General features: G+C 51.8%; 1 protein-coding gene across 2 annotated transcripts; it reads right to left on the bottom strand.

The window, feature by feature from the left end:
• Positions 1-1102: 1102 nt before the first annotated feature.
• LOC102573746 (guanylate-binding protein 1) lies at positions 1103-7187 on the bottom strand. 2 transcript variants are annotated; one of them, XM_006270267.4, is made up of 10 exons: positions 7082-7187; positions 5782-5994; positions 5530-5657; positions 5348-5457; positions 5019-5212; positions 3505-3747; positions 2950-3224; positions 2425-2637; positions 2199-2301; positions 1103-1633 (listed from the first exon to the last, which is right to left on the bottom strand). In XM_006270267.4, exons 2-10 carry the CDS (start codon positions 5972-5974, stop codon positions 1212-1214), a joined length of 1881 nt encoding a protein of 626 aa, XP_006270329.1. In that variant the 5' UTR covers positions 5975-5994; positions 7082-7187; the 3' UTR covers positions 1103-1211. The 2 variants fall into 2 exon arrangements, with proteins under 2 accessions (XP_006270329.1, XP_019335682.1); XM_019480137.2 differs by lacking the exon at positions 7082-7187 and adding an exon at positions 6614-7044.
• Between the last annotated feature and the right edge of the window lie 4842 nt (positions 7188-12029).

Genomic DNA, 12029 nt, shown 5'->3' with positions numbered 1-12029 from the left:
AAACAGGAAAGTGGCTCATTGTCTTTCCTCTTGCTTGTCTAGTTCCTAATTCACAGTAACATATGTGACTGTTTACGGGCCGCTGCTAGCTGTCACAGAGGCAGAGAAGCAGAACACAAGCAGGAACCACAGGTCTGTGGGGTGACATGGCAGACACACCCAGACAAAGGTGGGAGAGAGGCAGGATGGCAGGGCCCACAGGCGGTGGCTATCTGAACAAAGTCAGGCCAGGGTCCCTGAGAAATCATGATGGAGCCATCTGTACCACCAACCCTGTGAGCCAGCACAGGGCCCTTTCCTAAACAGGGAACACTTGTAAGGTTATTTACCTATTACCCATTTTGGTACTTATAAAACAGTGAAGCCATGTCTTGACCCCTGCCCACTGACCCTGAATTCCTCCTTCCGCAGGGAGACATTTGACTGGAGGAGGCAGGAGGGACCCTGACCGTACTTTCTGCAGACAAACCTCAAGCACAACTGTCCAGCCGAGGCACCCACATCTACAAAACTGCCTTGCCTTTGCTGATGGATTCATTTAATGAGGCATGAAAGTGAGATCTGATGGTGGCTCTTTTGGCAAGAGAGGTGCCTTTATGGCCCTCTTATCACACACCAAGATAGCAGGAATTTTGGTCTTCCATCACCCATCACCCATGAAACATCTTGCCTCTGCAGCAGGTGACAGGCATAGCCTGGAAACACCAGTGGGCACTTCTGCACCTCCCAGTCAAACCAGAACAGCTACAGAGATGTTACAGGTGTTACAAACACTTAAGCAGGTGTCAGGCTGCCACCAAGCAGGTGGTTGATGGGCATGGCTATACCATCTGACTTGTGCCACCTGTGCCAGCTCTGAGCAGGGGCAGCCCCCATATAGGAGGGCACCCGCTTCTTTTTTACAGAGCGTCTTGTTCAGGCAAACATGGCTACACTGCTTCTGCCTTGGGGGAGGGCTGGAGCAACCTCATCTCTAGTGGTCTCGGTGCTAGTCTGTCTTCATCACTTGACCCTTTCTGTCCTGCAGGCATTAGCCCATGGCAATGTTGCTACATCCCTTGACCCCCCCCACTCTAGGAATAATGACTCCAGGCAAATGGGGTCCAGCTAGTGCCATTTTATTGCCACGTGAAGCATTTTCCTCCAATAACCAAGCAAAATGTGCAAAGGAAGATGAGGAACCAAGTGCAAGTCAGGGCTCATGCTCAGTGTCATTTGGGCTTCCTAGTTTTCTCTCTGGCCTGGCTCCTGGATTGGGAGGGGGAGTTATGAAAGGTGCATATATCATAGACGATGCTAAACACCTTTAGCATGTTTTTTGCCAGACTGACAAAATCTTGCTCCCTGACTGAGTTGATTTCCCTCTTCAGGGTGGAAATCTCCTGCTCCATCAGCATGGACTTCTCCCTAAACCCTTGCTGTAGCAGCTCCCCCTGCTCCTTCAGCTTGCACTCCAGGGCCTTCTGGGCTTCCTTTTTCATGGTGGCAGCCTCTTCTGCCAGCTTGGCTTCCAGCTGTCTCTGGTACTCCTGGAAGCTGCGCTCCTGGTCTTTCACCAGCTGCTCCGCTCGCAACCTCCTCTCCTCCTCTGCCCTCCGCTGCTGCTCCAGCAACTCAGCTTTTTGCTTCCCATCTTTGTGTTAGGAAGAAGAGTTTAAAAAATGTTTAAACTATAATCAGCCCTGATTTCCCCATGTGGATGCAGCTGCCTACCAGCACTTCCCAGCCCCAACTGAGCTCCCTTCAACTTTGGCTTGTTCTAAAATCAGAAACAGGTTAGTGGGACTGCTTGAGGACATTAGGTCGTTAGCATGCCTGAGAGTGGCTGCCACACAGGAGCCTGGACCAGCTTTACAGGCATATTTCCAGGTTTTGGGGGGTGCTTGTGAAGGTGGAAGGGTGGGATGCACTCAGGGACCTCATGTCTGGGGGGCGGAGACACACTGATCCACACTGTAGACAACTCCCAAAGCAGCCAGCTAGTCCCAGCTCTGCCCTCAACCCCCCTGCGGGATTCTACAAGTACCACAAACACAAACTACTCATATTTAGAGTACATTGCAGCCTGTAAATATGAGAGTGTACACAGTTCTTGTGAGCTTCTGCATGATTTCACTCCTAATATATAGAAGGTAAGAGGAGAAATTAGAAAATATATTAGACCAGAAGGAGCCTCAAACCCTTTTACCACAATGTACCGGCCAAGTGCTTTTCCATATCAGTTATCAGTGTGTCAAACTTCAGTACAGCTTCTGCCTCTGCCTTCTTACTAGCCAAGAACTGCTCCAAAACATCCTCTACCTAGGGATGAGAGATTGCATAGCACAGCACTGCATTTTTTAAGAACGTATGAATATGCTGATAACAAGAACCTCACAGGGCTTGTAGCCAAGAGGAGAGTTGGAGGCAGGTGGACAAACTTACCTTGACCCCATTTTTGGGTTTCTTGCGGAAATCCTCCACCACCTGGTTCCGGTCTCTGATGTAGGCTTCATACCCACCAGGCTGATTGTATACGTTGTCACCGAGTCGCTTCTGCATGGGGGCTGAGAGCTCTTCCAGGAGGGCAAAACAGGCATCCTTGGAGGCAACTTCATTCTTTCCCAGCAGCTTTCCATAATTTTCCTTTATGCCATCCTAATCAAGAAAACAGAGAGACCTATCAGAAGACCATGGCTTTGCTGTGAATGTGGTACAGGTGCCATGCTCAGGTGATGATGGTTACCTAGAAGCTGATTCAGACACCAGGAGATGCTCTTATGGCAACATAATAAGCAGAATCTTTTATGGACTGCTTTGAATAGGACTAATATTATGAAAGCAAAAAATGCTGCCCCAGGAACTGCACTTTACATGGAGACATAATAGTACCAACTCAAAAGGTCTGTGCCAGGGAGGGTGGAAACCTGCCGGAAAGCAGAGACAGAACAGGGAGGCCTGTACAGTTACCTTGAGCTTCTGCAGATACTTCTGTCCTTCATCCTTGAAGGAACGATCCATGAAAACACCAAGAGCCCCTGCCATGCTTTCCCCGTGCTTCTCGGAGAGCTCCTCCTGGTCCACTGGGAATTTCAGCTGCTTCATCTGGGATATGTAGTGAGCCAACCCCTCCTGAACAGCTGCCTCGTTCTCTATGGCCGCCAGAGCAACCACAGCGTTGTCCATGCAGGGTACCTTCCCGCTGCGGAGGGTCTCCACGTAGCATTGAACTAATGAGCCCAACACTGGAAGAGAGGAGAGGAGAGCCAGCGTCACCGAAGTGAAAGCCCTTCCCGTGCATTTCTCAGTGGGCTCAGCTGAACACTGTGTCCCATCCCTAGGCTAACCAACATATCATCTTTCCTCCTCTTTCAGTGTGTTACACTACCAAACCTTCAGCCTAGGAAACCACCAATGTGGGATCTTTAGGCAGATCCTTGCTTACAGATCTCACCACCTTCCAGGGTAATTTCTTTAGCACCATACAGGGATATTTGCAATCAATCCATCCAATGGCCAACCTACTTTGCCCGCTGACTGGATGCCCTCCTTTCACGGTCTTGACCGGTGAACTCTGGAGGACGTGCTGACAGAAGTGGCGGGTCTTTTCCAGGAACTGTGGGTCCAGGGAGCTCTCGGGGAGCAACTCGAGTTGGCTGATATCTTTCACAGGGGCTGGCTGGACAAAGACGAAGCACTTGCGGGTGGGGAAGAAGCTCTTTATGCACTCACGTGGCAGGTTGTATGCCAAAGCGCCCTTTGTAACAGCTGCACGGCATGCCAAGGAACAGGAGAAGCTTTATTTGCACCAAAATAAACCACTGAGTCCGCGCACAGACCCAGGTCTGCCTGAGCCAAACAGCCCAGCTGCCTAGCATAAGGCAGCTGGCTCCTGCAGTCAACTGTACACAAGGGAGTGAAGTAGCTACCATCCTGCCCAATCACCTTTGGCTCCCTGGCCTGAACAACCTGATACCCATTTACAGCTGCCTTTAACAAGAGTCCAGAGCAAGGCTCCCTCCTGCCTCCGGAGCGGCTGCTTGATGTCCTAACCACTCCGCAGCCCCACCCTGTCAGAAACACCCTGAGGCAGTCAGGACCTTGGGTTTCCCCTGGGCTAAGAATGACAGTCCCTGGCACAGGGGCCAAATTCTGCCTCTCACCTACTAGGCCAACAGGATTGTGCCTTGCCAAGCTGAAGAAGGGCAGCATTTTTGGACCCCAGCCCTTTACAAGCATGCCAGACAGCTGTGGTATGCAGGGCTGCAAGCCCTGCGGTGGTGGGATGGCAGTACAGTGAATGGGTGGAGGCCTGCAACTGGCACCTTCCTAGCCAGGTACCAAACCCATACAACCAGGGAAAAACTCTGCATTCTTGCATTTTAAAGAACTTTTGGTTAATCAGAGCTGGAAACAAATTTGCTTTCTTAAACCAAAGCTGAGAAATGGAAGCAAAATGCTGTCAGTGGCTAAACCTTGCAGCTCATGAGGCAAGGACCTGAAAGTTGTGACAGGCATGAGGAAACCGTATTAACGCAGCTGCTTCCCCTCCCCCCCTTTGTTTGCTTGCTCTTGTATAAGCTGAGGACCGAAAAAAAACAGTGAGGCCTTGCATACACAGAGGACTTGGCACGTTGGGTGTCAGGGTGAGGCTGGTGAAAGATCCCAGCATCTCAGAAACGGGTGCATGTCAAACATGCCACTTGCAGCCATCCCAGTCAGACAGCAGCCTTTGGAGGCACAATCTGAAGACCCCAAGTTTGCCCGGTTGTATCTGAGATGAGAATTCCTCCTGCAGGAGCTCTCTACCTGCTCTGACATCCAAAGGTCAACAGGTAGCAAAACCCTGAAACCTGCCTTTCTTGAGCTTGTGGATTTGAGCTGTAAGCACCAGGAATGTGGAAACCCCATGTGCCATTTTTACAGAGCCCTGTCTCAGGACACAGCCCCACTCAAGGGCTTGCCTGCTTCTCCTACCCATAGTAAACATTACCACAGTGCTCCACAGCAGCAAGGAGAGGAGCAAGTCCGGGTCTTACCCTTCTTCAATTTCAGTGCATTCTCCAAGTAGTCGTCCTCTGTCACCAGGTGCTCGTTGATCTTCAGCTCCAGGGTGAAATCTCTCACTGCCCAGATGAAGCAGGGGAAGAAGCGAACAAACTGGCAGCCTTCCTCATCCTCCTCCCCTTCCTGGGCCTTGACCTTGATGTGCTCAGTCAGTGTGGTCACAAAGCTGGTCACAGGGGCTGAGGAATGTAAGCAGGTGGTGACAAACCCACTATCAAAGAGGGCTACAATTGAACTGCCAGGCCCTGGGCCCCACTGTGGAAACGTAGCACCCCCAACACCTGCCCCACTGAAAGGATACTGCAGCTGCTCCATGGCATACTCATCAATGGTGCCTTTGCTGTTATACACCAGAGTGCTGCTGAGGAGCACAGTCAGCGCAAAGATCTGGTTGTCATTCTTTGTGTTGCCCTGGAAGAAAAAACCACAAGGAAAGCAATGCCACCATCACACCGGGTACCCCTCCGTGACACTATGACGCACCTTCTCCACGTCACCCAGCCCCTCTGTGTCCAGCAGCACCAGGGTGTAGTCTGAGAGCTGGGGGTGGGGAAGACACCACATCCAGATGCCCTTGGTCTGTGACTGGACAGTGGAGCCCAAAGGAAAGCCTGGGACGAGAGGAGAGATGGGTTAGAATCACAGATGCACTAGGAACACAGGAGGTTTCGCTGCTGTTCCCAGAAAGAAGAGGAAGAGAAAGGGCTCCAGAGAAGAAGGCAACTAACACCTCACCTCTTTTCTTGCCGGCCAGCTGGTTCATGAGATAGGACTTGCCAGTGCGGTACAGCCCCACAATGGACACCACCACCACGGGCTGGGTGATGCCATACAGGATCTCCAGGGCCTTTGGCTTCACTTCTAGCTCTCCATTGGTGCCGTTCCCCACCAGGCACAGAGGCTGCTCCATCGGCATCTTTGAGGCCATTATTTCTCAGCCAGATGCACCTGGGCAACAACAAGGAGGCACAGCTGCTCTGGGTCTTTCATGTTTCCATCCTGCCCTTTGCCCTGAACCTTAGAAACCCACTGCCCACTTCAGGCTTTCAGAGATGCTGGGTTACTTCTTTACCAAACTTGGCCATCAAATAAGTCCTCCTGCTTCATCTCTGCTCTTATTTACAGAACAAAAGCACTAAGAAACTTCAGAATGGATTGGGTTCTTGGGCAAATACAGTACAGAGAGACAAGCCTGCTTCCTATTTTTTCCACATGGATGGAGACTGTGATCACTGTTGTTGTGACTTAGTCTTTCTCTAGCAGTGAGAGCCTGAAAACAGCTCAGAAACACTGTAATCCTCCAGCCCTAGTGATGGACACCTGTCTCTTTTAGCACATGGGCATAAATAAAACACTGAGTCAGGAAATGAGCCCTGACTCCCAGCCACCTGCTCAAATTGCTCCGCTGGGCTGCCTCGCTCCTCCACAGCAGAGGAAAAAATCCCAAAATCATCGAATTTCCTTTCTCTGTGATGAGGGCAAAAGCATCCTACCTTCCTAGACAGCATCTCCCTGCTCCTTCCCTTCTGGTTTCATCCCCCCCTCCTCCCATGGCCTTCCTCCTTACCAGAGCTCTTTTATCAATGCTCTTTCGATCTTTCCGGTCCCTGGTCAGAGGAGGTTCTCCTCTATGAGCGCTCAGCTTGGCAGGACCTAATGGTATGTGGCAGCTCCTCCAAAACAGCTGGCCACCTCCAAAGAGCAGCAACTTGCACCTCTCAGAGCTCCTGTGCCTCTCAGAGCCTGAATCACACCAAAGTTTCTCTCAGCAGAGAAACATGGAAGTTATTGTTTTATTACTCTCTCTCTCTCTCTCTCTCTCTCTTTGTTGCTTGCTCTCTGCAACGCAATGAATAATATCCAAAGGGAAAGTGAAAGCAGGCAGTGGTAACCTTTTGCTTACAAAGGGTTTACAAGAAGTTCCTGGCAGCAACTTCCATCCCAGGTGCTGAACTAATGAACCCTTTCCTGCATGTCTGTACCCCTGACAGTCTGTCAGTGCCAGAGCCGGGCATTCCCTGTGTAGCAGGCTTACCTTTTTGGAGCTTGGGTTGAATCCCAGGATTGAGGGTCTGCCGTTTCATTGGTGGAGCCCGCCCCCCAATCCGGAGGCAGCACAAGGGAAGCAATGTCCCACCCTTTTCCAAAGGGAGGGGGCAAGGAGCAGCTGGACCTGAATGGGAGCTGCGCCAGCCGGGGTTGGAGAACACCAGGGCTGAAGCCCCTGAAGAGTATAAAAGGGGAGTGTGCTCAGCAGGCTGCAGAGAGAGGGGAGGGATGGCGAGGGGGAGAGGAGATCCAGAGAGGGCCATCCTTGGGACCCTGCTTGAGCTTCAGTGGTATGCAAATTGGCACACAGGGATCAGGCTCTAGGAGCTGCTCGAGGCGGCTCGAGCCTGCGAACCCAGAAAGTGGCTGGGCAGTCGGTGTGCAGATGGGCACACAGAGAGCTGGCTCTGGGAGCAGCTCGAGGCTGCTCGGGCTCCACACAGCGTGCAGACTGGCACACAGAGAGCCAGGCCCTGGGAGCAGCTTGCGACTGCTCAGGCTTCACCTGGTGCACAGGTTGGTACACGGAGAACCGCCTTGGAAGCAGCTCGTGGCTGCTCACGTTAGCCCCAGCCCTAGGTCGAGTGACCGGAGCCCTGCAGTGCGGCTCTGCCTTTAACTAAAAGAGCCCCGGTGCCCAGAGCAGGGCCTGGGAAAGGGCAATACCTGCAGTGTGAGACCGGGGGGTCGGAGCCTGCAAGGGCTTGGCTCCCGTAAGAGAGAAAGACCCCTGGGTGCCCAGTGTGGGGTGCCAGGCTGTCAAGGACAGCCGAAGGCGTCACTCAGGAGAGGCTCTTGCGGGATCGGCCACCAGGGAATGAGCCTTGACTTCTCCAGAGAAGAAGCATGAGTTGCTGGGGAATCGGGCCTTGCAGGGGAGGCTGATACGGGTGGGGAGGGTCTGCTGCCTCCACCCACCATTGTGGAAGGGGTGTGTCCATGTCCCAGGGCTGTAAAGGGGAGGGGCTTAGCGCACTCCCTATTTTGTGGTTGTTGTGTTAAGGGCTATATAGCTAGGGGTATTCTTTAAGAGGATTTATATGGTGTATGTGTTTTAATGTCTCAATGTGTAAATTGGTATTGTTATTTGTAAAGGTTTAAATAAATATTATTGTTAATTTACTTGGGTTATATAGGTTAATATTCCTATGTGCTAATTGTGTTGTATAGGTTGTAAGTTATTTGGTTCATATTTGGTATTATATGTGAATTGTGGAATATTATATATAGTTTAAGCCTTGTAAATATTCTGTGTTTTATATTAAGTGTCTGTATTTATTCTTGTAATAAATTGTACATAGTTAAGTATTTGGTTTCAGCCTACCTCTATAGAAAAGGAAGGAAGCCACTCTAGTAGCTGACCCCTTCCTCAGCACCCTGCCTGACCACCACTACTGTCATCGGAGGACACGGCATACCCCCGGGTGTACCAGGGCTAGACCTGCATCCCTCTCTTATGCAAGGGGACTGTGCCAGCACAGAAGTCCCTCGCGGCTAGAAGACCATGGATCCCACAGCCCAAAACAACTAAAGGTGAGGGAATCCAATCCCTCCCTGGAATGCCAGCAGGCAGGTAGGGGCAATCTGGTGAAAGAACAGGTTAGGGACTACCTAGAAAAGCTGAATGTGTACAAGTCCATGGGGCCATATGGGATGCACCCAAGGGTGCTGTGGGAGTTGGCTGATGTGATTGCAGAGCCAGTGGCCATCAGGAGAGGCAATTGGCATCATGGCAATCAGGAGGGGTCCCAGATGATTGGAAAGGGGAAACATAGTGTCCATATTTAAGAAAGGGGAAAAGGAGGATCCAGGGAACTATAGGCAGGTCAGCCTCACCTCAGTCCCTGGAAAAATCATGGAGCAGATCCTCAAGGAATCCATTTCTAAGTACTTGGAGAAGAAAAGGGTGATTAGGAACAGTCAACATGGATTCATAAAGGGCAAGTCATGCCTGACCAACCTGACTGCCTTCTATAATGAGATGACTGGCTCTGTGGATGCAGGAGACCAGTGGATGTGGTGTACCTTAACTTTAGCAAGGCTTTTGGTACAGACTCCCACTGTATTCCCACAGACAAACTAAGCAAGTCCGGGCTGGATTAATAGTCTGGAAGGTGGATAGAAAACTGGCTCCAGCACTGGGCTCAGAGGGTAGTAATCAATGGCTCGATGTCTAGTTGACAGCCAGTATCAAGTGGAGTGCCCCAGGGGTTGGTCTTGCGGCCGGTTTTGTTCAATGTCTTCATCAACAACCTGGAAGATGGCAGAGTGCATCCTCAGCAAATTTGCAGATGACACCAAGCTGGAAGGAGTAACAGATATGCTGGAGGGTAGGGCTAGGATTCAGAGTGACCATGACAAATTGGAAGATTGGGCCAAAAGGAATCTCATGAGGTTCAACAAGGACAAGTGCAAAGCCCTGCACTGAGAAGGGAAAAATCCCGTGCACCAGTGCAGGCTGGGGGTGACTGGCTGGGCAGCAACTCTGCAGAAAAGGCTCCGGGGGTAACAGGGGACAAGAAGATAGATATGAGCCAGCAGTGTGCCCTTGCTGCCAAGAAGGCTAATAGCATCCTGGGTTGCATTAGTAGGAGTGTTGCCAGCAGACTGAGGGAAGTGATTCTTCCCCTCTAGTCATAGAATCCTAGAAGTCGGGTCGGAAGGGACCTTGTAGATCTTCAGGTCCGACCCCCTGCCTGGGCAGGAGGAAAACCGAACTCAAATGACCCCAGCCAGGTAGGCATCGAGCCACTTCTTAAAGACCCCCAGGGTAGGAGCCAGCACCACCTCCCTTGGAAGTTGGTTCCAGATCCTAGCCGCCCTGACTATGAAGTAGTTCTTACGGATGTCTAATCTAAACCTACTCTCCAACAACTTGTGGCCGTTATTCCTTGTTATCCCAGGGGGCACTAGGGGAAACAAGGTCTCCCCCAAACCCTTCTGGTCCCCCCCTAGTGAGCTTATAGACAGCCACAAGGTCCCACCTCAGCCTTCTCTTGTGAAGGCTGAACAGGTTCAGGTCCCATAGCCTCTCATTGTAGGGTCTGCCCTGCTGTCCCCGGATCATGCGGGTGGCCCTCCTCTGGACCCTCTCAATGTTGTCCACATCCCTCCTGAAGTGCGGCGCCCAGAACTGGACACAGTACTCCAGCTGCGGCCTGACCAGTGTCGTGTAGAGGGGGAGGATCACCTCCTTGGCCCTACTTGAGATGCACCTGTGGATACACGATAGGGTCTGGTTAGCCCTGCCGACCGTGACCTCGCATTGTCGGCCCACATTCATCTTGGGATCACTGATGACTCCAAGATCCCTTTCTGCCTCTGTGCTCTCAAGAAGGGAGTTTCCCATCTTTTAAGTGTGCTGCTGGTTACTGCTTCCCAAGTGCAGCACCCTGCACTTGTCCATACTGAAACGCATCCTGTTTTAGCCCAGCCCTGCAACCTATCCATGTCTTGCTGCAGTCTTTCCCTCCCTACTAGCGTGCCCACCTCACCCCAAATTTTGGTATCAGCAGCAAATTTGAACAGGTTGCTTTTCACCCTGTGGTCCAAATCGCTGATAAAGAAATTGAACAGTGCAGGCCCAAGGACCGAGCCCTGGGGGACTCCGCAGCACTAGTCAGCACTGGTGAGGCCACATCTGGAGTCCTGTGTCCACTTTTGGGCCCCGCACTACAGAAAGGTTGGGGACACATTGAAAAAGTCCAGCGGAGGGCAGCAAAAATGGTGAGGGGGCTGGGGGCATGTCCATGTAGGATGTATGGATTAAACCCATCTCTGCTGGGACAGGGACAGGCCCTTGCTGTAGGTCTGTGCAGCCTCTGACACAACGGACTCCCAATCGCACTTGGTTCTGAGTCTTAAACCATCCCCCTTGCTTCACCTGCCAGTGCTTTCAAGAATCCAAGGATCCTTGAGGGCAGGGGCTTCCAGCACCGTGATTTTAAGACAGTGTGACGGGCTAGCTGGTAGTGACCTAGCCCAGGGGTTTTGAAAGGGCAAAAGATGATTGGAGGACTTGGGATTCCCTTTCTTCACCAATCAGGCCCCAGAGACTCACCCCTCAAGTCCCCTGATTGGCCCCTTGGGTCACCTGGAGGGGGATAAAAGGGGCAGCATGGCTGACTCAGAAAAGAGACCAGCCAGGGACCATGAGGAAGGAGCTTCAAAGAGCTGGCAAGAGCTGAGTCAGCGGGGCGGAAGCAGTTGCCCCAGAAGAGCCCGAAGGAGCAGGACCTGCAGGCAGCAGTGGGACCCTCAGCAGCACAGCGTGTGGCCGGCAGGAGAGGCTTCCTGCTGGGCTCCAGGATGCCCTATGAGAGGCTGTGGCCAGCAGGAGAGGCTTTCCGCTTCAGCGAGGATCTGAGCAGCGATCTGAGAGGTTCCCAGCTCAGCTTCCAGCTCCTCTAATCAGAGGCCAGGCAGCTTGACCTGAGGCCAGGACTCCTGGAAGGTCAAGACCCCTAGCAGCTTAGAGCAGTGCCAGCACTGGTGGCTGCATGGCAATATTTCTGCCTACCACCTGGGACATCCACGTTCAAGTCCCAGCTTTGGTGACTTGGGGTGACTGAGCTAACAAGGAAAAATTTCTCTTGCAGGGAAAGGGGCCATTGTGTTTTCCCCCTTTCTCCCCCTCCGGGTACCTAGGCCCTATATTTCTTTGTCCTTTGACATTTTGTATTTTGTGCCTTTTTATGTTTCCCCAACCAGTATTGTTTGCGCTGCTGTTTGTGTTTTATATTTTGTTAACCCTGTCTTTTGCCAATGATTGTAAGTGTCTAACCTTTGTTGAATCCTGCCCCTTGGGGCATTGTAGTGTCCCCTGTACCCCCTGGTTTATACTGGTTATGTTCCCAGTATTGTTCCCTCATTAAAAGGTATATGGTTAAATCCCCAGTGGTGGTCTGGCTCTGCTCTATAGGGGGAGGAGAGTC

Source organism: Alligator mississippiensis, chromosome 15, assembly GCF_030867095.1.
Source record: "Alligator mississippiensis isolate rAllMis1 chromosome 15, rAllMis1, whole genome shotgun sequence".
Classification (NCBI taxonomy): domain Eukaryota; kingdom Metazoa; phylum Chordata; order Crocodylia; family Alligatoridae; genus Alligator; species Alligator mississippiensis.
The sequence above is the reverse complement of the archived record's forward strand: the minus strand, read 5'-3'. Positions and strand labels throughout refer to the sequence as shown.